Source organism: Microchirus variegatus, assembly GCF_963457635.1.
Source record: "Microchirus variegatus genome assembly, chromosome: 6".
NCBI lineage: Eukaryota > Metazoa > Chordata > Actinopteri > Pleuronectiformes > Soleidae > Microchirus > Microchirus variegatus.
This window is the reverse complement of record NC_139807.1, coordinates 9,922,423-9,943,581: the sequence shown is the minus strand read 5'-3', so window position 1 is coordinate 9,943,581 and position 21,159 is coordinate 9,922,423. Positions and strand designations below refer to the sequence as shown.

The following is a 21,159-nucleotide window of genomic DNA, read 5'->3' as shown; positions in this document are numbered from 1 at the left end:
TTAGTGATTGGACGTTAGCGAGAATAATAGAAGGCAGGGGGATGCGGTTGTTATGAAGTTGCCTCCGTAGCCGCTGACGCACTCCGCCTTTCTTCCCTCTTTTCCTTTTGTTGACCACCTTCTGGGAGTTAGTCCTTGCGATCTCAGAATTATTATTCCATATCTCCGGACTGATATTGGAGATCTGAGTTGGGAAAAGTTTAGGATCCAGGGTCTGGTGAATCCATTTTTCATTCAAAAGAAACTCACGTGTGTATCGAATTGTTTGTGAATGCCCGTAACTCCACACAAAGTTCATGGACAAGATCACCAAAAACAGGCGAAATAAAATCTCCATCTCTCCAGACACCAACTCAACAGCAATTGGGACTAAAATCTAGCCCATGTGAGACGAACAGTACATAAAAAACACTCAACCACAGGAACAAAGGATCCTACTGCCGGTCGCCACATGAGCAGCGCCCAGACTGTGTATAAGGTCTGGACGGTCCGACAGTATTGTACCAAATATGTACAAATGAGGAAATTTTATTATTTTTATTTCTTTATCCTAATTCAAATTGCTGAAATATTTTGTCAATCACTCTTTTTTTTTTGTTGCAATAGCAATTGACAAGGCAAGAAATGCACAGTGAATGGAGATGAAGAAACCCATAAGTAACGCTCAGTAAATTCTCATTAAAAATAACAGAAAACGACAAAATACATTTGCTCTTTGTGAGGATTGTTTTCATTCTGCTACTGTACGTGCAAGCACACACACACACACACACACACGCATTCAATCTTTCTATATCAGACTTTGTCAACATTTGCTCTGCTGCGTATCCTAGATCTGTATACAACCTTTTTTTGACCTCATCCACTGCTGTTTGAATGTGTGTGTGTGTGCAGAACCGCTCTCTGCAGGGTGAGGTGAGGGGCATGCGTGCACTGCGGGATGAGCTGGACTGCGCCCGAGAGCGAGCTACACGCGCCGAGCAGCTCCAGGCTGAGCTTCAGAGTTGTAAGCACAGATTGCGAAGCCTGGAGCTCACGCGCACTCAACTGAAGGTACACACACACACACACACACACACACACACACACACACACACACATTCAAGCACACAGCTAACAAGGCACAGTGTGTGATATATACCACAAAATAATGTACATTCAAACTGCGTTGGCAGTATGTCACGTATGGTAATCTATGCGGCGCAAAACATATTCACACTGCCTTTACTGAAACAGACAAACACAATTACAGTCGTCACGTTTGCAAAGACACAGTTCCACACACTCAAAAACCATATTCCTTATCATCACTGCCTCACAACCTGCTTGCCTGATTTATACAGTTTTACACGGATTAGCACCTCTGCCACTGACAGAGTTTATTAAACAGAAGTCTAGCAGTGGCTCTGGTGACTTTTCTTCTTAGTGCGTTTTGGAACAGTGTCCCACCGTCAGTGAGAGGAGGCTCAAGCCGCACCAAACATGTGCAGCTACACATTTTCTGAAATGACGTGAAAGAGGGTTTGCGCAATACATTAATGACCATTTCCACCAGAGTGCGAGCCATTATGCTACAGAGCACTTTATATTTTCTATACTGGGAACAATAATTGACCTCTCCCTCTACCCCTCTACATTAAGCACTGCACTGTCATCCCATGTCACGGGTACTTTATTATCAGCTGTTTTTTATGCATGTATGTATATATATGCATATATGTATATATGTGTATATATATACATATATATATATGTATATATATATATATATATATATATATGTATATATGTATGTAGCTTTCTTCCTTTATGTAACCTTTGTATTTTTGTGAGCTCTCATGTCCAAATTTTTTGGTTTCCCTGAATGTATTTTCATTTTTATCCCCTGTATCCCACCTGCCAACGGACTACAGGTGGAAATTAGCCTCAGGCTACAACCTGGCATATTTTACATTTTAATGTTTATCAATATGCATCGTCCCATAAATAATAATAATAATAATACAGAAAAAGTATATACATATATATATATATATATACAAACTGCAGACCTTACATCTCTAAAAAAAAACTTTTAAATCCCTAAAGCTTTCGCTTCCAAACACCAATTTATTCATCTTTCCACTGCCAACTAAATCCAAAAGACTTTTCACATCTCGAATTCATTTCAAATGCTATGTCAAAGTATAAAGACCTTAACACTGTCTGTTTTTGGACATTATTTGAAAGCACAGCATGCTGTCAATATAATGTGTTTATTCTCAATACTGAACATACTGTACAGTATTTACCCTCTCAGTGTTCCATTTTTGAGCAGTGCACATGCTGAACAAAAAAAAAATGTTCCAGGTTTCTCACAAAAATATGCCGTTGTGTCCGTAGCACCACTTAATCTGAAAAGCTGCACATTCCATGTCACGGCTGTGAGCGTTTCAGTCAAGAGTGAGTTTATGATCAAAGTCGGAGAATGAGATTATATTGAGTGATGTCATCAGGATTTACAGCCTGGAGTGGCTTCTCTGACAAACAGCAGGAGTATGGCTTCAGTTATTGGAACTTTTACACTCAAATGAGATTTATTCTGTGGCAGTATAACTCTTCTGAAGGGGGGGGGGGGAATGTGCTCATATTCTTGTAAAACTCCTCAGTGTCCTCTTTGTCACCTTCTCCGTCTTTTATGATTTACTTTGTGTCCCTGTGACAGCCAGAGGTGTAAGACAGGTGGAATTTCTGTTGTGTTTGGATTCATAATTCATTTTTGACAAACTCACAGTAAAGTTTTGCAGACGAGCCAACGTTACATCTTAATATGCAGATGAAAACACCAGATCGTGACATTTAAGCCTCGTTTTAATAGTTCTGGTAATTATTAGATGTAATCATTCACACACATTGACATTTATAGTCTTTGGTGTGTTGTTGTTTTTTTTATTAAAATCAAATTAAGCACTTAAAAAGATCAGGGGGAAATTGTTTACCGTCTGATTGCTTGTGTTTATTATTATTATTGTTTTATTATTTTAGTGTGTTTAGATCACAGCAGTTACTCTGTGCCTGTGAGGTTGCGATGATTACTGAGCGACACAAGGGAGAGAAATGACATAATAAGACCAGAGTTATACTGAATTTGAGCTGATGAAACCATCAAATATCAAGTTTTAGAGATTGGAGCAACCCTTACTTCAAGAAGACGAAGAGATTTCACTGAAAAGTCCCTTAAATTGGTTGATATTACAAGATATTACGGTTATCTTTGATGCTAGTACAGAATATATATATATATATATATATTTAATTCTCCTGCAGGTACAAACAGGTATGATTAAAAAACTAAAATGAATAGAATAAGTTTGGAATGTGCGCCATGCATAGTACCTACTCAGCTCATTTAAGAACTTAACCGTGCCATGCTGAGGCGAGTCGAGTCAGTGGAAACATGGCATTTGTTACATGAAGCAAAGAAACCAGAAAATATTCCCATTCATGAAGCTGAAAAACCAGAGCACTCAAACCAATGAACTGATTATTAGTTGACCATTAAGTTGCTCACTGATTAATAATCAATTCACTGTTGCAGCTCTTTTGTATAATGTATACAAACACAATGGGCGATTCTGAATAAATATCTAATTGCCATTATTTTGACAGGAAATTGCGACGCGAATCACAATATCAGAGGGAATGGTTTTGCGCTATTTAGCTAAAATTTCGATGTACTGTTCAGCCATCGTTCAGTTTCATGTTTCCTGTCCCTGTGCCCTTGCGCCCCCTGCAGGAGCAGCAGCAGCTGTGTGCGGCTCTGCAGGAGACCAAAGCTCTCCTGGAAGAGCAGCTGGCCGGAGCGCGGGCGCGTTGTTCGTCTGTAAGGGAGCTGGAGAGGGACAATCTTTTCTTGCGCCAGAAAATCATGGACGTGGAAGCGGTGAGCGTTGACACGTGTGGAATATTTATTTGCTTGTCCTGTTGCTTTCTGGTGTATATGATGCTGTGTGTATGTAGACGTTTGATTACAGTAACAGTTAAATATTTTTTTATTAAATATTTATGCATGTTGTGTATATGTTTTGATTCACTGATTTGTTTTATCTGATAAATTAAAATACAGCTTGAAGAAAAATGTTTAAAGATTGGGCAGATTTAATATCTTTGGTAATTGTATTCCACATTTTATAAGAATGTGCTGCATATTAGTTTTCACAATTCAAAATTGTAGACACTAGCCCTTGTATTAATGAGAGTTTTTTTCCCTGTTTGTGTGTGTTTGTGTGTGTGTGTAGGATCGCGACACTGAGAGGCAGCGAGTTGATGAACTGCTGGAGCTGAACATGAGCCTGGAGGCAGACCTGAGGCTCTGCAGCGGCGGCAGCGGCATTGGTGGCAGCGTTCATGCCCCCGTCGCTGCAGTTCACCGAATTTTCTTCCAATCAGAACTGGACTCTGACGAGGAGCTGAGCGGATTGATTGGTCAGAGCACCTGCCTCTCTGCACATTGCCATTTAAGACATTTTAATTAACTGATAAGAGAAAATGTGCTGAGGTTTTACTGGCCCTCAGGTGATCACTTATCAATAATCAAGTCAATCCCTTAATGTATTCATTTCTCTTTCTTTTCCCATCTCTCTGCCTTTTCCTCTCTTCACTGCTCTTTTTCTTTTTTAATAATAATTCTTTTACTCCTTCCCCTGTCTCAGATCAACAGCCACTGAGCGTGGAAGTGGGTGAGGCGTCAACGCTGAGGCTGCTCGGAGCGGAGCAGGAGAACGCCGAGCTGAGGCGGCAACTGGAGGAGCTTCAGGCGCTGCAGGAGGTCAAGGATCAGCCCTTGAAGGTCATGACTCTCAAGAAAATCTATAACCGTTTATCTCTCGCTTGCTACAGGTTTGAGGTCAAAGCAGCTTATAAATAGCGATACAGAAAGAAGAAACTCAGAGCTTTTGGAAAACAATGTTTAACTCAACAGAACATCTACTGTTAGACTAGAACATAATATATATATATATTTATATGTACTGTATACACATGTATATAAAATACATTGACCAGTAGCATCCTTTTCATGGTGATACTAGTATATGACATCCATAAGTCTCCCTGAGCTGTTGGAGTGAAGTGTGAATCTCCTGTCCAATGCAGGCTGGTTCACCAGATACTAAGGATGAGCTGGCTTGGTTGGAGATGGAGCATCAGAACATACTCACAGAGGTAATAATAATAATGCATTATATTTGAAGGCGCCTTTCAAAACACTCAAGGTCGCCGTGGGCCTTTTGTTATACATCGTGTTCATCATGCTACTTTGCTAAGAAACTCACAAAATAAAAACAAAGTATATCATCAAAACATAAATACTGAGTAATCATAAAAGCCTTGAAATTGCTTAGTGTCCTTACACTCATCAAATTTTACTTTAAATCAAACAACATCATCAATTAAACACAAAATCAAATCAAACATTCCAACACCAGCAACATCTTTGAACCTCAAATTGGAATAAGGGATAAGTTTACTGGAAAAGTGAGAGCCGCAACTTCATGTTCTTTATAATCGACCAATTTAAAACTATTCAAATCAGTTAATAATTTGCTTTTTCATATTCTTTTGTCAGATTCTTCTTTATTGTATCAATTGTGAAAGGAAGGGTTTTGCTTTTTCTCACGATGCCTTAAAGTTCAGTTTTCTTCAATACTTTTTTATTAAAAGAAAGACATTAAAATGTTTCTCCCATTATACTTTTCAGTTCTACAACTTGAAGAATGAAAATGCTACTTTGAAACGGAACCTTGAACAATTTGTGAGCAAACTGCAACACTCTGAAGACGAGACAAACATCGAAGGAATGAAGGCAGTCAGAAAGGAGGAGGAGGAGAGGGAGGGGAGAGGAGTCCAAGGCTCGGAGTCCTGCCGGGGAGAGGGGGAAGGCAGGGTGAAGGTGACAGAGGGGAGGGAGAGAAGAGGGGAAATCATTGGGACACAGAGGGAGGCAGGAGTTGGTGAGGAAATTCTCCGCATTCAGGATGAAATGTGTGATGGAGAGCTCAAGCCCAAAAGAAGGGAAGAGGCAGAGGGAGGACATAAAGACAGGGAGAGACAGCGGAAAGTAAGCAAGCAAGAGGAAGACCAGCTCGCACTATCAACAAGCTCGGAGTCCCCAAAGCATCCACAAAGTGTAGACGAGAACCCAGAGACGGAGGCAGTAGACCAGGCTGCATGTCCTTTGCCTGCTCCTGATGTGGAGCTTCTGGTAACGCAGCTCCAGAAGGCCCAGGAGGAGGCTGACAGGCAGGCGACTGTGGCCCAGGACCTGCAGTCCAACCTGGGAGAGCAGAGCAAGAAAACGTGGGAGGCTGAGCAGAGGCTGGTGGTGCTGGAGGCTGAGCTGCAGCGCCTCAGGAGAGCTGCAGACAATCTGGCAGAGGCCCGCAGGCAAATACAGGTATGGATGGATGGACACATTTTATTATATGCTAATAGAGGAGTTAAGGTGGTGGATGTCAAAGACCTGGTGCATGCAGCAGGTGATGAATGGATGAGGGGAGAAAAAGAAAACACCCAGCATGCTTTGAGGGAGCCAAGAAATGTCTCTCATCAAGTTAAATAACATGTTCTCAACATGGTTTTATAACAGCTTTGGAAATTATATGAGAAATATATGAAGGTATTGATTCATACAATTATACAGGTTGCCACAGCATGGACTAATTTCACCACTTTGCCAGGAGCTTATAATTTCAACCATCATTATAGAGGGAAAATTGTATATATATGTATATATATATACATATATACATATATATACAATTTTCCCTCTATAATTCCCTCTATATATATATATATATACATATATATACATACGGCATAAATGGGTTTCATACAAGGATTTTAAACATGCATCATCATGGTTTAGAAATGAGTCATTGTAGATTCTTAGTGTGGTTTGAGAATCATCTGATCTTCTCCTCAGGAGTTATAATCAGGAGTTTACAATTTATTTAAATCTAGAACATTTACTGTCTATAAGTGTCAGATATTTTGCTGGGAAAGTTTATTTCAAGTACGAGTGGAGATACACACACAACCTACGTCTGTATGATGCAATACAGTTCAGCAGCGCAACAAAGTCAACAAGTGGCAGCACCTAATAAAGTGATAACCGTGTGTATGTACAGACGTGTGTGAGTGTTTTGGACGAATCAATTCATTTGTTTGTTTGTGTCTCAGGTTCTTCAGTCTGAGGGTCTGGCCATGGAGGAGGAGCTGTGCCGCCTGCGGAGCCAAGCAGAGCTCCACAGGATCCAGACCACGGTCATCGCCACTCTGGAGGGGGAGCGCGCAGCACTGGAGAGAGACAAGGAGACGCTGCGCAGCACGGTGGACGCACTGCGCACCACCCAGCGCAAGGTTGGCGAGTCCAAAAACACACATACACAAACTTTTTTTTGTCTCTTTACTTTAGGACAGACTAAGGTTAAACTGGATTAAACTAACCAGAAAAGGGAATAGGTTTCTTTGTATCCCCTTAATTCAGGAAAAAAACAACATAGAAATACATTTTTTTAAGGGAAAACTTGACTCATTAATTCAGAAGACAGAGCATAATGTTAGTTTTTCTGAAAAAACAACAGCAAAAACAACAACACACTTCCTTGCATTAGGCGGGGATTTTATTTGACAGATAGATTTCTCTTTAAACCACAGAGAGAGGGACTGTTCAGCTGGAGGAGGAACTGACAGTATGAAGTGAATTGGATGTCTTTACACACCCCAGTGTGGACTAAACAAAGTCAGTTTTGAAACTTCACTATTTACATATTGATACAATTCCACACTCGGAGGAGACGTCGCAGCCTGAGAATATTTACGTATTTAGGGTATTTTTCCAAACGTAGTTTCAGTAAAAATCTAACCATAACACTCCACTGCAGGTCTTTGGAAACACTGTGTTTAATGTGCTAGTTACAGTAAGAGCGTGAGACATCACAGAAATTGCAAGCTAAGGAGAAGAATAGCGCTAAGTCAGCGTTAAATAAATAGCATAAAGGGTTTTCATGAATATCTCCACTGCAAGTGAGTCGTACATAACCCTGCCTCCAATGCTACTGTGTTTTCCACCTTTACTGTGGAAGTTGTATTCACACCATGTGTCTACGAACCAAAACCCTCTCTCAAAATTCACTGTACGTATATTTTTAGTTATAGTTATATCTATCCTTTACAATATCATTTACTGAGACCTAACATTTCTCCAGAAGCAGCAACTTGGCAACAGTGGCGAGGAAATGTTCATTTAACTCCAAAAAACTTGCAGTAGAATCAGGCTGTCTGTATCCACGGACTGTGAGAGTTGAAAGGGCAAGAGAAAGATCAAGTGTAGCGGTTATGCTTTACAGGGCCCTCTGGAAAAGCCAAGGTCCATGTGTAGTAAGGAATATTTCATAAATAAACAGGCCTGGAGTCTCAGGTTGGCAAAAGGCAGGCTGGCAGGTCGACAGGCAAACAGAAAGCCCAGAGCAAAATAGAGACATGGGGGATAACCGGGGGTAGAACAGGGGAACTAAAGTAGACAAACATCACAGAAACACTGCTGAACAAAACAGACGCAAAACTGACTGAGACAAACTCGAGCACAAGCAAAACCAACGACATGAACAAACTTAACAAAGAGGACTGGCAACCACAAAGACTCAACACACAGGTCCATCCGCCCGTCCAGTCAACACTGTTGTCATTTAAGTTGTTTATCAGCATAGCCGAGCAGAAATGTTAATTATAAACCTGTTTCCTGTAATATTTCTCTTACGTTTGAAAATTCTGAGCATGAGGACATGAGTAAACTTTACTTTGGCTGAAACATATCCACTTTAGCCCCTTTGCTTGCTTGCTGTTGTTTAGCTTTACCAAACTACTAAACACAGACACGTCCCTGTGATGATTTTGAAATATAGCAACAATAATAGAACAAGTAAGTTTTTTTAGTCAATTGTTCTACACATTTGGTCTGTTTTGTGTCTCTATTTCATAATTTTTTTGCCACTTGTTGACATCGTACAGATTTTTCCTAAATAAGGTGTTAATATGTGCTTAATATTTACTAATAAAGGGCTAGTTTGCTACTTATATATATGCATGTTCGTAAGCACCTAGTTAATGGTGAATAGATGTTCCTTAATTGTCCATTATTTTTTACCTGTGCATAGAGTAGGGGTGTTAGTATCAACATGGAAATATTATTGACTATTATTTGTTTTATGCTGTATATAAATATTCAACTACTAGTTGGCAGCAGATTTTTAGCCATTTGACTTTCACCCTACTTCCACTCCTCTCGCTAGACAAAGAAAACCATATGTTGTTTTTGGAAATAGCATTATTTTCTGAAGTACTATTGTTTGAGGAATAAAATTACATATTTCACCCTGCTTGTACTATCCAAATATTGACAGTGTGCAAAAAAAAATGTAGGACCTAAAAGCAGGTTGCAAAAATGAACAAAACAAGTGTTTAATAAAAGACAGGGAGTAGAAACACAGGCAACAAGACCAGGAAACACATGGGGAAAAACTGCAGCAACAAACTGAACTGAATCAAAATCACAGGGGAGCACAAGAGACTAAATACACGAGGGAGGCAAGGATAATAAGACACAGGTGAAACACATTATGGCAGGACAGACGATCAAAAGGGAAAGACGGAACAGGAAGCAAAACTCGACAAGGTACACACAGGAAGGAAAAGCTTCAAAATAAAACAGGAAGGAACAGAAAACTAAAGGTAAGGAAAACAGAAATAGTAAAAATGTATTGCAACATATCACAACCCAACTGGTTTCCATTCAGGGCATTAGTATGTGTCTATTTTAAACTGAGGATTAAAAAAACAAATTATCCATCTTTCCCCCTTGCTCAGACTGACCAGTTGGATCACACCATCCAGACTCTCAAAGCAGAGCTACAACGACACGGACGCAGTTTGGACACTTCTCGCCGTCGGGAAGAAGTGCTGGAGGCAGAGCTCCGTGAGGCGAACCTGGAGGCCGAATCACTGGCCAGAGCGCGAGACCAGGCGCTGCTGGAGGCCACGCGGCTGGAGCAGGAGAAAGATACGTGTCAGCTGGAGCTGGATGGCCAACGGAAGGAGGGGAGGCAGAGAGAGAGGGAGGTGGCGAGACTGAGGCAGCAGCTAGAGAGCACCACCCTGGCCCTGGAGCACAGCAACCAAAGAGCTTGTGCCCTGGATGCTGAGCACAGGTACACACACACACACACACATTCCTGTAGACACATTTAACCTTTATCAAGAGGGGAGGTGCACGGTTAAGTTCACAAGGCACGAGGGAGTGCTCTGTGCTGCATCATGCATTTATCTGCAATGTCAATTCTGTCGTCATTTCATTTCAACCCTCTGGTGTGCAGACGTGTGTGTCAGCAGCTGTCGGAGTCTAAGGAGCTCTGCACTCGGCTGCACGACCTGGAGAAAGAACTCAGCACTCGATTGAGCAGCACGGAGGAGGGTAAACAGCAGCTGGAGGAGCAGCACACAGACGCTCAGGCCAAGATTATCTCACTGTCCCAGGTGAGCACGGTTGGTAGTTAAGTCACTGACAGTAATCACGGCTGCAGGAATCTGGTTTTCTTTCTTCCCGATTTAGATGGTGGGAATTTAAATTGAAGGTCCAGTGTGTAACATTTCGAAGGTTTTATTGGCAGACGTGGAATATACTCAGGGGCCTTGCTTTACAGAGGCCGTCATCTTGCGCTGCCATGTTTTTGCAGAAGCTTACTATGCAAACAAAGAGTCAGTTTGTGACAAAGTGCACATAAAGTCACAAAAACAATTCAATTTGATTATGTTTCTATGCATTTTTCTATTTTTCCTCAGTAATATAATGCCTTTAGATCACAGAGCATGCACTAATTTAGTGTGTTCACATTTGAAAAGGACGAACAGCGTTGTTCCACAATGCAGAGCACATGGGAAATAAAGTATCTGCTCAGGTGGAAAAAGGAAAGAAAGAAAGAAAGAATCAAAACAGTTCTGTCACAGATCACATGTGAAGTGAGTTTATTATCACTACCTGAAGTGTTTGAATTCTTAGTGTGAAATTTATGAAACGTTCCCACAATGTTTTCTACTAACCAGCAAGACTGTTTTCAGCTGTGCTAACATCATTGCACAAGGGTTTTCAAAGGTTTTCTAATCATCCAATAGCTTTCTAAAGCGATTAGCAAACACAATGTACCATTAGAACACTGGACATGGGCCTCTATACACCTATGTACATATTCCATTAAAAAACAGATGTTTGCAGCTAGAATAGTTGTTGTATAGAGTGTATTTCTGATTCATTTAATGTTATATTCATTGAAAAAAAGAGCTTTTCCTTCCAAAATAAGGACATTTCTCAGTGACCCCAAACTTTTGAATGGTAGTGTATATTAGTATAGTATATAATTAGTATGCAGTGTGGAACTGGGTCATAACATAACATGGTGTTTAGATTTGTGCTTTACATTCCGTTTATTTTCCACAGGATAAATAAATCTCTAAACACTGTATTTCAACCGATATCTCTTATCAGGACCTTTCCAGTGAGCGTGCACACTCTCAGGAACTCTCCGCTGACGTAAAACGCCTGAGCAAGAAGCTACAAAAAGCCGATGCTGAGCTAAAGGTAGCCACAGAGTCCCTCAGCCAATCACAGGAGAGGACAGAGTCGCTGTCCCGGTGCCTGAAGGAGAGCGAGTCTCTCCTCCTGTTGGAAAAGCGAAGAACAAGCACTGGTGTGGACACTGTGTCGGATTTAAATGCAGACGTGTCAAACAACACGCACATTCGTCAGACACACAACCAGGACATGTCGCCTCCGGGACACGAATCCCTTGAAGCAAACAAAGGTCATGACCTTCCCATGAGTCATGATTATGCCACAAAAGAGACAGAGAAGCAACTGAGTGAGAGGTTGACAGAGCTGGAGAAAGAGGTGTGTAGCCGTATTTTAACACATACATTTATGTGAATAATAAGACACACGTGCTTGTGTCAGACTTTGAGTCTCATCTCCGGTGCGTCTCTGTCGCTCTGTGTGACGTCCGTGAGAGAGCCAGGTATCTGTTGTATGTTGAAATTCTTGCTCTGGGGATGTTTGACGACTATAAGCCCACAGTCGACTCCCACAAGTGCAGCACTTTATTTCTAAAGCTACTGCTTTATCTCTGCTCATCAGTTTTTATAATGTCACCTCGGCGACTGTTAATCTTCCTTATCTCCGCGGCTGCTCTCGTGCTTTAGCTCTTATTCTCTCTCTCTCTCACACACACACACACACACACACATTATGTCTCATGTCTTACGTCAGGCAGTAAGGGGCGGCTCCAGCGGTGCCAAGGTCAGGTATTTCATTGACTGCATTGCTCAGTATGAGCCTGCATTAACGCTGTCAGGATTTAAAGTTTTAGATTAGGAATGATGACATAAGATGACAACTGTCACCTTTATGCTTCAATTCCTCCAGTGCCACACTCAAATTTTATTTTATTTTTTTATAAATAAATATTAGATTATTTTACCTCTTTTGGCCTTGAGCTGTTAATCAAGAAACCCCCAGTGGCATCCAGACTCTTTTTCTTTGTCTGACTCCTTTGTTTTTTTTGTAGCACCAAACGGAAATACTGAAGCATTACCATTTCAAATTTACACCATACCATAAGCTGGGAAAAATGGTGAAATACTGACAAAAAAAAAAGTGCAAATCAAAAAGATGGAGTGATAGGAGCGAAAATCCCCTGTGAAGCGGCGTGATTTGTCCAGGTGCTCGTGAAACATGTGAAGGAATTCAAAGTGTGCGCGATCACACACCTGAGCCGAGCCACGAAGCCCCTCAACCACGCACACGTGTTGTGAAATGTGTTGTCACACTGCCATTACTAAAAATATTCAAATAAGCAAGTTCACGCTGTATAAACAGGAGGAGAGCCGAGTTTGCGCTGTGCTGCTAGGACTTTTTAATTTAAGATAAAACACCTTCAGCTCATTTATAAAGTACCATTTTTACCCCCCTCATCATCATTTCTAATCTTCATTAGATTTTATATTTCTCCATATTCACCTACAGACGATCAATTTCATCTCATGCATTTTTAATCACAGTACTGTAATTGTTCAGCTGCAAAATTCACTTGTAATGTGGCTGTGAATGTTTCCGTCCGTGCAGAAAGCGGTGGCGGTCGACGGACAAGAGGCACTGCTGTCGCGTTTGTCTCAGTCTCAGAAGATGAGCGAGCACCTTAAAGAGCAGCTGGAGGCGCTGCATCGACACTCCCTCAGCCTGCAGGACTCCTGCACTCGACTGCAGACGCTCAACACTCAGCTGCAGGTGACCACAGCAGGATCATGCAGCACAGCACACTTGAGAATTCCCTTCACACAATCCACATCAGATCTGTTTGAAAGACCTGTTACATTATAGGAATGTAAGAAATGGGGATGTTTTGTAAATTGGAGAAAATCAGTACCACTCTCATGTCTGCATGATAAATTAGTGTTTTTGGTTCAGCAATAGTCATTAACCAGCACCTCAAAAGCACAAAGCAGTTTATCATCTACTGTATGAGATACTAAATAAACCTATATGTATAAATAAATAGTAAAAGTATATGGGCTATTTCAGTCATCAGACTCAAACTAACGACAGACAATCTGCTCATTTAAATCAGGCCCCAAAACATTATTGTTTCCTGCAGCTTTTTCTTAAATTCTTGTCTTTTAAATTCACTTTTATTGGCAAATCCCATTTTTATCGCTCATGATTTTAATGTCTATTTTAATTTTAATGTATTTCTCTGCCTTTGTTAAGCACTTTGAGTTGTCCCGTGTATGAATAGTGCTATACAAATAAACTTGCCTTGCCTTACAGACAATATTATGTAAAAAAAAAAGAAAAAAAAAGAGCAGTTTAAATTGAAGATTCATTTGAGATTTAAGCAAAGAATTACAAGATTGTAAGAGAGTGTCTTTTATTCCCACTGCCACTGGCTTCTTAAATAATTCCATGTGATTTCATCATTGTTCTTTTATTGGCTTTCCCCCCCCCCCCACAAATGTAGTGTTTTATCCTAATACGGATCATACTGCTATTTATTTAAGTATTTTATTCAATTTCTTCATTCTTTGCCTGGTTGAATTGTAGTGTGTTTTCATGTTTTTTTTAATCCTTTGTTGTTTCCTGTCTGTTGGATGTGTGTGAATACTGCTGACTGCACAACAAATTGCCCATCAGTGGGTAATAATATTCTTATCTATTCTCTCTTCTGTACGAAAACAACAACAACAACAAAAAAGATGGACCAAGCATCACTGAGCTCCCAGCATTCAGCGGCGCTAGCGCGCTGCAGCCAGTGCGACGCTCGTTGTGCGACTCTCGAGGCCGAGTCCAAAGTGTGGGTGCGGGAGCGGGAGGAGTCGGTGGCGAGGGTGGAGGCGCTGAGGCGGGACCACGAGCGGATGACGGCGCTGCAGCAGCAGCAGGAGGCGGAGCTGGAGGAGCTGCTGGACAAGCACTCTCAGCTGAGGAGCAATAACCGTAGCCTGGAGGCCCAGCACAGGGAGCTGGAGGCCAGGTATAACACTCACTCACTGCATTAAACAAGACACACATCAAATCATCACTATCCAGGCCTTTTTTTATGTCTGTATTTGTGACGACCTGAGCACAGAAATACATATAAAAATAACTAACAAAACTAACACACACAGAATGTTGTCTTTCTCAATCTCAAGGCACAAGGAGCTTCTCAATGGTAAAACCCAGATGGAGGAGAGGGAGCAGGAGATGAAGGTGCAGAGAGAGGAAATGGAGGCAGGCGCCCAGAAGATGCTGGAGAGAGAACGAGAGCTGGAGAGGCTGAAAGAAGACAACGAGAGGTAAAGAATCCCGGCGTCCTCGGCGTCACATTTACGAGGTTTCCGCTCACTGCCGGCGTGTTGACTTGAATACAGGGAACAGCAGCATTAACCTGTCGACTACATGTGAATTATGATGAGCAACACACAGGCATCCGTGTGATGTACAGAACTGCTTGATGCAGGGAAGCCACAGTGCAGGAAAACTTTTCTTGAAACTTTTCAAAGAGTATTTTGGAAAATATTCCGAAACCGAAGGCATCCGCATTCAAGTCCATTCATTTAAGAGCAGTTTCCTGTACGACATCAGCTAAAACCAACAACAAAAGGTACAAGAGAGTGAATTTATTGTCTTGCCTTCATCAGATATTCAGTGACATTATCTCAAAGTAGGTTCATAAGAATCTTTCCAAACAACATCCATCAGGATAGATCCGATAATGTTGGAGTTGTGTTTACAGCCCTCCAGCTTCTCTAATTGTAAGCTTGTTGTTCATACAAAACAAGACAATAGAGAAAAATCGCTTTTCTCTCGGAACCTGACAGATTCTGCTGATTTCAAAATAACAAATAATCTCAGAATCATCTCAGAAATTCTGACTTTATTCTCAGAAGTCGGATATTTTTTTTTACATTTGGCCTTAATCCTCTTAGATTTCTGACAATAAAGTATACACTAAATGCTTAAAATAATTTTTCTGGATTAATCGATAAAGAATATGATATTAAAATGCAGCCTTCAATAATATATAGACAGATTCTGATATAGTAAACAAAGACTCATTATATCTTCTCATCATTTGAACTCACAGTTTATTCCGAAACACTTTGAATCCTGGCTGGGAAAATTAAAGGAAATTTATTGCTGCTGAATATTAGCACATTTTCCCCCCTCAGTGATCATTACGAGTTTCATCTCATCTCATTACAGTTCTAATTACAAAATAAGACAAAGATGATTGCTTACTTCAAAAAAATGTGACTCATTTGTAAGCAATAGCCTGAAACCGCAGTGACAATGATGCGCCGCAGTCTTTCTAAAGCATTTTGCCTGATGTTTGATGCATCTATTGTTTATCGTTTGGCTCATAAAGCAGAGCGGGCTGTTCACTACGCTCAATGTCGGCCGTTTGATCCTCGGCTCGTACAGTCTGTGCGTTCTCAAGTGTCCTTGAACAACACACACCGAGCTGCTCACTCACTCACTCAGTGCCGTCAGTGTTTGATGTTTGAGTGACACACAAGCAGCAGCTCCGTGAATGCAGCCCGCTTACCATAACAGAGACAGTGGTGAGTAAAAGCCTTTGCATGTGGGTGTCACAGGCTTCAGGCCCACCAGAAGGAGTGGTTGGCACTGCAGACGGAGCTGTTGGCTCAGGGCTTGGTGCTGAGGGGGGAGCTGAGCACCTCCCAGCTGGAACGGACTCGACTGGAGGGGGAGCTCAGCACACTGAGGGAAACCAACCAGAGCCTGGACCTCAGCAACGCCCGCCTCACCAGCCAGTACCAGGTATTAACCAGGCACACACACACACACACAGGTGTTTTGTATTCATGCTGCAGTTTACATGCAAAAAAAAAAGGATTTACTGCTTTGCAGTGGAAACATTTGCATACACTTCTTCCCTCTTAAAAACATACTTTTTACATGGTTTAAAATTTAAAATTGTATTTTTATTAGGATTTCATTGCAGGTTTTTTTTTTAGCAGTTTCACTCTGACGTGAAAAAATAATGTACTGGTCCAAACTGAAAATGAAGACACAGTAGCCGATAAGGCACATGGACATCTGTGTAACGCTGTCAGTCAAACACTGACTATAGAAAGTGTTTTCAAGTATTTGACGGCTGAAACAGATTTTGCTCTTTATCTCATGAAACCACTGCTCATTCTCCTGATCCTGTCAAAGAGGGTGATGCACATTTCAACTTGTGTAGTTGTGTTGTTTGTGTAGAACTTGAGTGTGAACTCAAGACACGTGCAGTTCAGCCTCTTTTGGTTTCTCTGGATCCTCGTCAAGTGGTCGGACTGTGACCACATCTTAAATTAAAGACAATACTAACATGTAAAATAATGAGTTTCCTCATTCTCAGTCACATAAGTCTGTGTTGGCTGGAGCCAGGTTAGCCACATGTGACAAAATCCACCTATTTGCACCTCCATCACACTTATGTAGGTTTTTTTTTGTTTTTTTGTCAGGGAGCTGTTGCATGGCAACCAGCAGAGACACCATCAAGTAACTGCACCTGGCCAAGAAATAGTTCAGCTCACGACCATAAATAACAACACACATCACATTTTTACACTTCACTTTAGTTTGGATTGAAGAAGAACAAAATGATTAAGTGTGAGATTTAGAAAAAAACAACAACTGAATGATTGTGTGTTTTGATTTGGTGTGTTTTCTCCCCCATAACTGGGATATTTCTTTAAGCTTGATTAACAGGAAACAGCTCAAATGAGCAGTTGTCAAATAACCTCAAAGAATATTTGAAGTTGTGTTTTTCGGTATTATTTTTGCCTCTATATTTGCAGCATGGTAATTTTAAGTCTCACATTTTTTGTGCTGAGGCTCGAGTCATTCTCACCCAGCATTTTATATTTTCTTACAGCGCCTGCACCAAAGCATTATGGTTTAATCAAAACATGACAAAGGCTATCGCCTCAGTCCTACTTTAGAGTTCTGACTCCTGGCATATAATATTACATTTACCCCAAAACATCATTTACATTTTCCCACAGAAATGAATAATTTGATCTAATTTTAACAATTAAATATATCAACATTGGTATCTATGATCCTGGCCCAGCTATTACTTGTCCACTGATTTCTCTCATATACCTAAAAATATGAATAATAAAAATACAGAGTCTACGCAGAGAGCAGATAAGAGCAGGTGTGATGTAGTCACCGTATCAGTTGCAGTGTCGCCTGCTATTACAACCTTTTCCAAACTTCCCCCTTAGACAATGTATTCATAGCTAATCCTGAATCGACTCCTACAGTTCTGTAGTGAAGCTATCAGTCACACAGGCTTCTTATTAAACTGTACAAACTTATAAAAACACTTTTTTCTTTTCTCAAAAAGGTGTGTTTTTGCCCTCCTTGTAATGAGTGTCATTATGAGTCTGGTTTTTAGGTTTTTATAAAGAAGTTTAAAGCATTTAGAGGTTTTGTTTTTTTTCAGAGGCATAAAAGGCCTCAAAGATCAGCCATTTCTTACGGTGTATTCACTGACTATTCATGCACCCAATCATGTGTCCTTGTCTGTGAAAAAGCAGCGCTATAAACCTTTTAATGCACCGTTTTTTTATTCAGAGCGCAGCTGAATGACTTGTGCGGCCATTTGCGAGGCCATAGTTTGTACTTGTCAGCGAGTGTTGCTGAACTCAAGCCTCTTAAAAAAGACAAAGGTCTTTGTGACGAACACCCAGGTTATGTCGACACTAGCTCGAGCTCCGCATGCCTTAAATTCTGTTTTAGTGGAGGTTGGGTCTTAGCGCATTATAAAGTCTCGGGTTTTGAGACATTTTCAAAACCAAGCACATAATAAAACACTTGTTACTGCTAATCACTTCGATTAATCTTTCTTTTTTTTTGCCCCCTTGAGTTCTCAATGTTTTCCGTGAATGTGTGTGAGCATGAACACGTTATAAAACACACACAGCTATCCTTTAAAAGGACTCACATAGCTCCCATACAGTGGTCCTGTTGCACATTTATGTGAGTTATGGAGGTCTACTCACATACATTAACTTGTTTTTATGGTCAAAAACCTCCTAGTTGCTGTAAATGAGCCGATAGAAATCTCTCCTCACTGAAGCTCTCGTTAGTCGCGCCGTTTCAGACCGAAATCTCACCCGAGAAAACTGTGAGTCTGGGAGAGTGTGTTGTGATTGGTCAGCCAGCGAGAGATTTCCCAAATGTCTTGTGATTGGCCAATACCTGGAAGTGACTTAATCAGCATGCCAGCTCTCAGAAGCGCAGCTCCCCCCTCTGGAACGGTGGATGCACTGCAACCCATTATCAAAACATTGTTTTAACAATGTGTAAAAATAGCTTCGTCACGACTCCCCGCCACAGTCCCTTTTATGACTTTGACCGGGAGTCAGACCCAGAGTCAGAAGACACTGTCGCTCGTGAAACACCTCCACAACGCACGTTATTCTTCTTCTGCGCTTCAATGTCCGCAACCGGATGTGCCCGGACTAGTGCCCGGAGCAGGAGGATCTGCTGTTCAGGAGAACCGCTGTTTACATAACCGGACCAGCTTTTTCAGAGATCTCGCTGAGCCTGAGATTACAATAAAACACAGCGTTCTCAGCAGTGGCTGAACTTAACGTTTCGAACCTTCAGGGCTTCGTAAACGAGGTAAATGTCGCAGATACACACTAAAAAAAAAACTGCGTTAATTGGAACTTCCGTTCTAGGTCCAACACACACACACTATGTTGGCAATTCATTCACAGGCATATATTGATTTTACCAGGCTGTTCATGTCTGACTGACTGACATTTGTGGTCCTGTGTTCACAGCTGTTGACGCAGCTGAAGGGGAACATGGAGGAGGAGAACCGACACTTGGCGGAGCAGAACCAGAGTCTGCTGAAGGAGAACCGTGCCTTACTGGAGCAGAGCCTGGAGCGCCGCGACCAGCACTACTCACAGCAGAAGGAGTACCAGTCAGTATACACATCAAAGCTGATGATTTGTTTAGCACAGAGTGTGTTGGTGGTGTCACAAACAAAAGCAGGTTTCACACCAGAGCATCGTAAAGGTTTAAGGATCAGTCAGGACAAATCGAGCATCATATTGTTGCCTGGAAGGAAATAATATGATGCTTGTTTAAGGGTTTTTTACTGTTTACAGTTTCACAGTGGTAGAGCCCTCGTCCTTTTAAATGACTAAACGTCTGGTAGCGAAATAAATCCAGAAATAGAGGTGAACATGCAGAGTCGGCTTCACCCTTCAAGTAATGAGTCCAGTGTTTCACGAAATCTTTTAACAGCTTAACATTTTAATCTTCAATTCTTGAAAACAACATTTGATCTGCCGAGCTTCCCCCGCCCCTCCCCTCTCCTCGAATTACACATTTAAATATCACTGTTGACATTATCCATTTGAGGTTAACACACTCACAGATCTGTGTAGTCCGTCACACCCCGGCACACACTGGTAGTTTTTTTCTTGACAAACACAAGACACACACACAGCTTTTATTTGCTCCTTCAAGGCTGCATCTTATTTGTTTTCCAATGACTTGATCCTTCACTTTGTGATATTAGAATACAGGCGGCTGGAGGATGCAGAAAGATTCAATCAAAGGTCAGATGTTACGTGGGGACGCAAGATGTTATTATTATTATTGGCAGATATTGGCTTTGAAATGGATTATCGGATATTGGAAAACACACCAAGATCATCTGTGGATATGACTGATGACTACAACTGGAGGCTGAATTGGCTATTATTATTTTTCCTGTTTATTTATTTCCTGTTTATTTATTTTTCCACAATGAAGACAATTTATATCCACATCTGCTGCGACAGGAATATGAAAAATAAGTCAAAAAGTCCAATTTTGTGCATGCCTAATGTACAGGTAGAGGGAGAACATACTGTTCCTCCTTCCGCTTTGTGCACGGTTGCGGTTATGTGATTATTACTAAATATATCCATAAGAGATGTCAGTTTTGTTTTTTTATATAAAAACCTCAATGAAAAGAGACAGAGCAGAAACGTATGAAACAAAAAAATACAGATTTTTTAACATTACAGCATGAAAAATTATTGTATTCAGAGTAAAAATACAAAGAAAAACCCACAAGTGTTTCATGCACTGTTTGTAATGCTTTAAACCAAACTTCACCGCATTCCCTGATCACTTATTTTCCCTCTGAATCGTCATGTTATTATCATCCCAGGGCCTGAAGATCAGAATCCTGGGTGTAAAGTTCAAACTGTTGTGGCTCATTAGGAGTGAGGATCCAAACTAACACCAGACCGAAGAGGGAAGTCAGTGCAAATCAGAGCCCTGGGCTGAGGCTGATATTCTGCTTTTTCTTTATGTGTGCAAAGACAAGTGCATTATGGGAAGATAAAATTACTCACATTAATCACAAAACTCCATCAAATATTACATTCTCAATCTGGTTCAGATTTTTTTTAATAGCTTACAGTTGTAAGTGTATATTTAAGATAAAGACGCCTCGTAAACACTTTATTTAGTTGAGGCAGATTTTAAGACTCCACACACTCAGCAGT

The 21,159-nt window shown here is 41.0% G+C and overlaps 1 protein-coding gene across 1 annotated transcript in view; it reads left to right on the top strand.

The window, feature by feature from the left end:
- Window positions 1-21,159, top strand: part of ccdc88b (coiled-coil domain containing 88B) — a gene marked incomplete at both ends in the record, with an annotated part of 44,884 nt that overhangs the window by 16,690 nt on the left and 7,035 nt on the right. Inside the window, 15 exons of the mRNA XM_083891442.1 lie at window positions 895-1,053; window positions 3,776-3,922; window positions 4,278-4,464; window positions 4,692-4,828; window positions 5,134-5,202; window positions 5,738-6,433; window positions 7,219-7,398; window positions 9,904-10,244; window positions 10,410-10,569; window positions 11,576-11,977; window positions 13,208-13,369; window positions 14,335-14,612; window positions 14,773-14,916; window positions 16,219-16,405; window positions 19,432-19,577. Coding sequence (XP_083747568.1) covers window positions 895-1,053; window positions 3,776-3,922; window positions 4,278-4,464; window positions 4,692-4,828; window positions 5,134-5,202; window positions 5,738-6,433; window positions 7,219-7,398; window positions 9,904-10,244; window positions 10,410-10,569; window positions 11,576-11,977; window positions 13,208-13,369; window positions 14,335-14,612; window positions 14,773-14,916; window positions 16,219-16,405; window positions 19,432-19,577 — 3,395 coding nt within the window. The remainder of the gene's footprint in view (window positions 1-894; window positions 1,054-3,775; window positions 3,923-4,277; window positions 4,465-4,691; window positions 4,829-5,133; window positions 5,203-5,737; window positions 6,434-7,218; window positions 7,399-9,903; window positions 10,245-10,409; window positions 10,570-11,575; window positions 11,978-13,207; window positions 13,370-14,334; window positions 14,613-14,772; window positions 14,917-16,218; window positions 16,406-19,431; window positions 19,578-21,159) is intronic.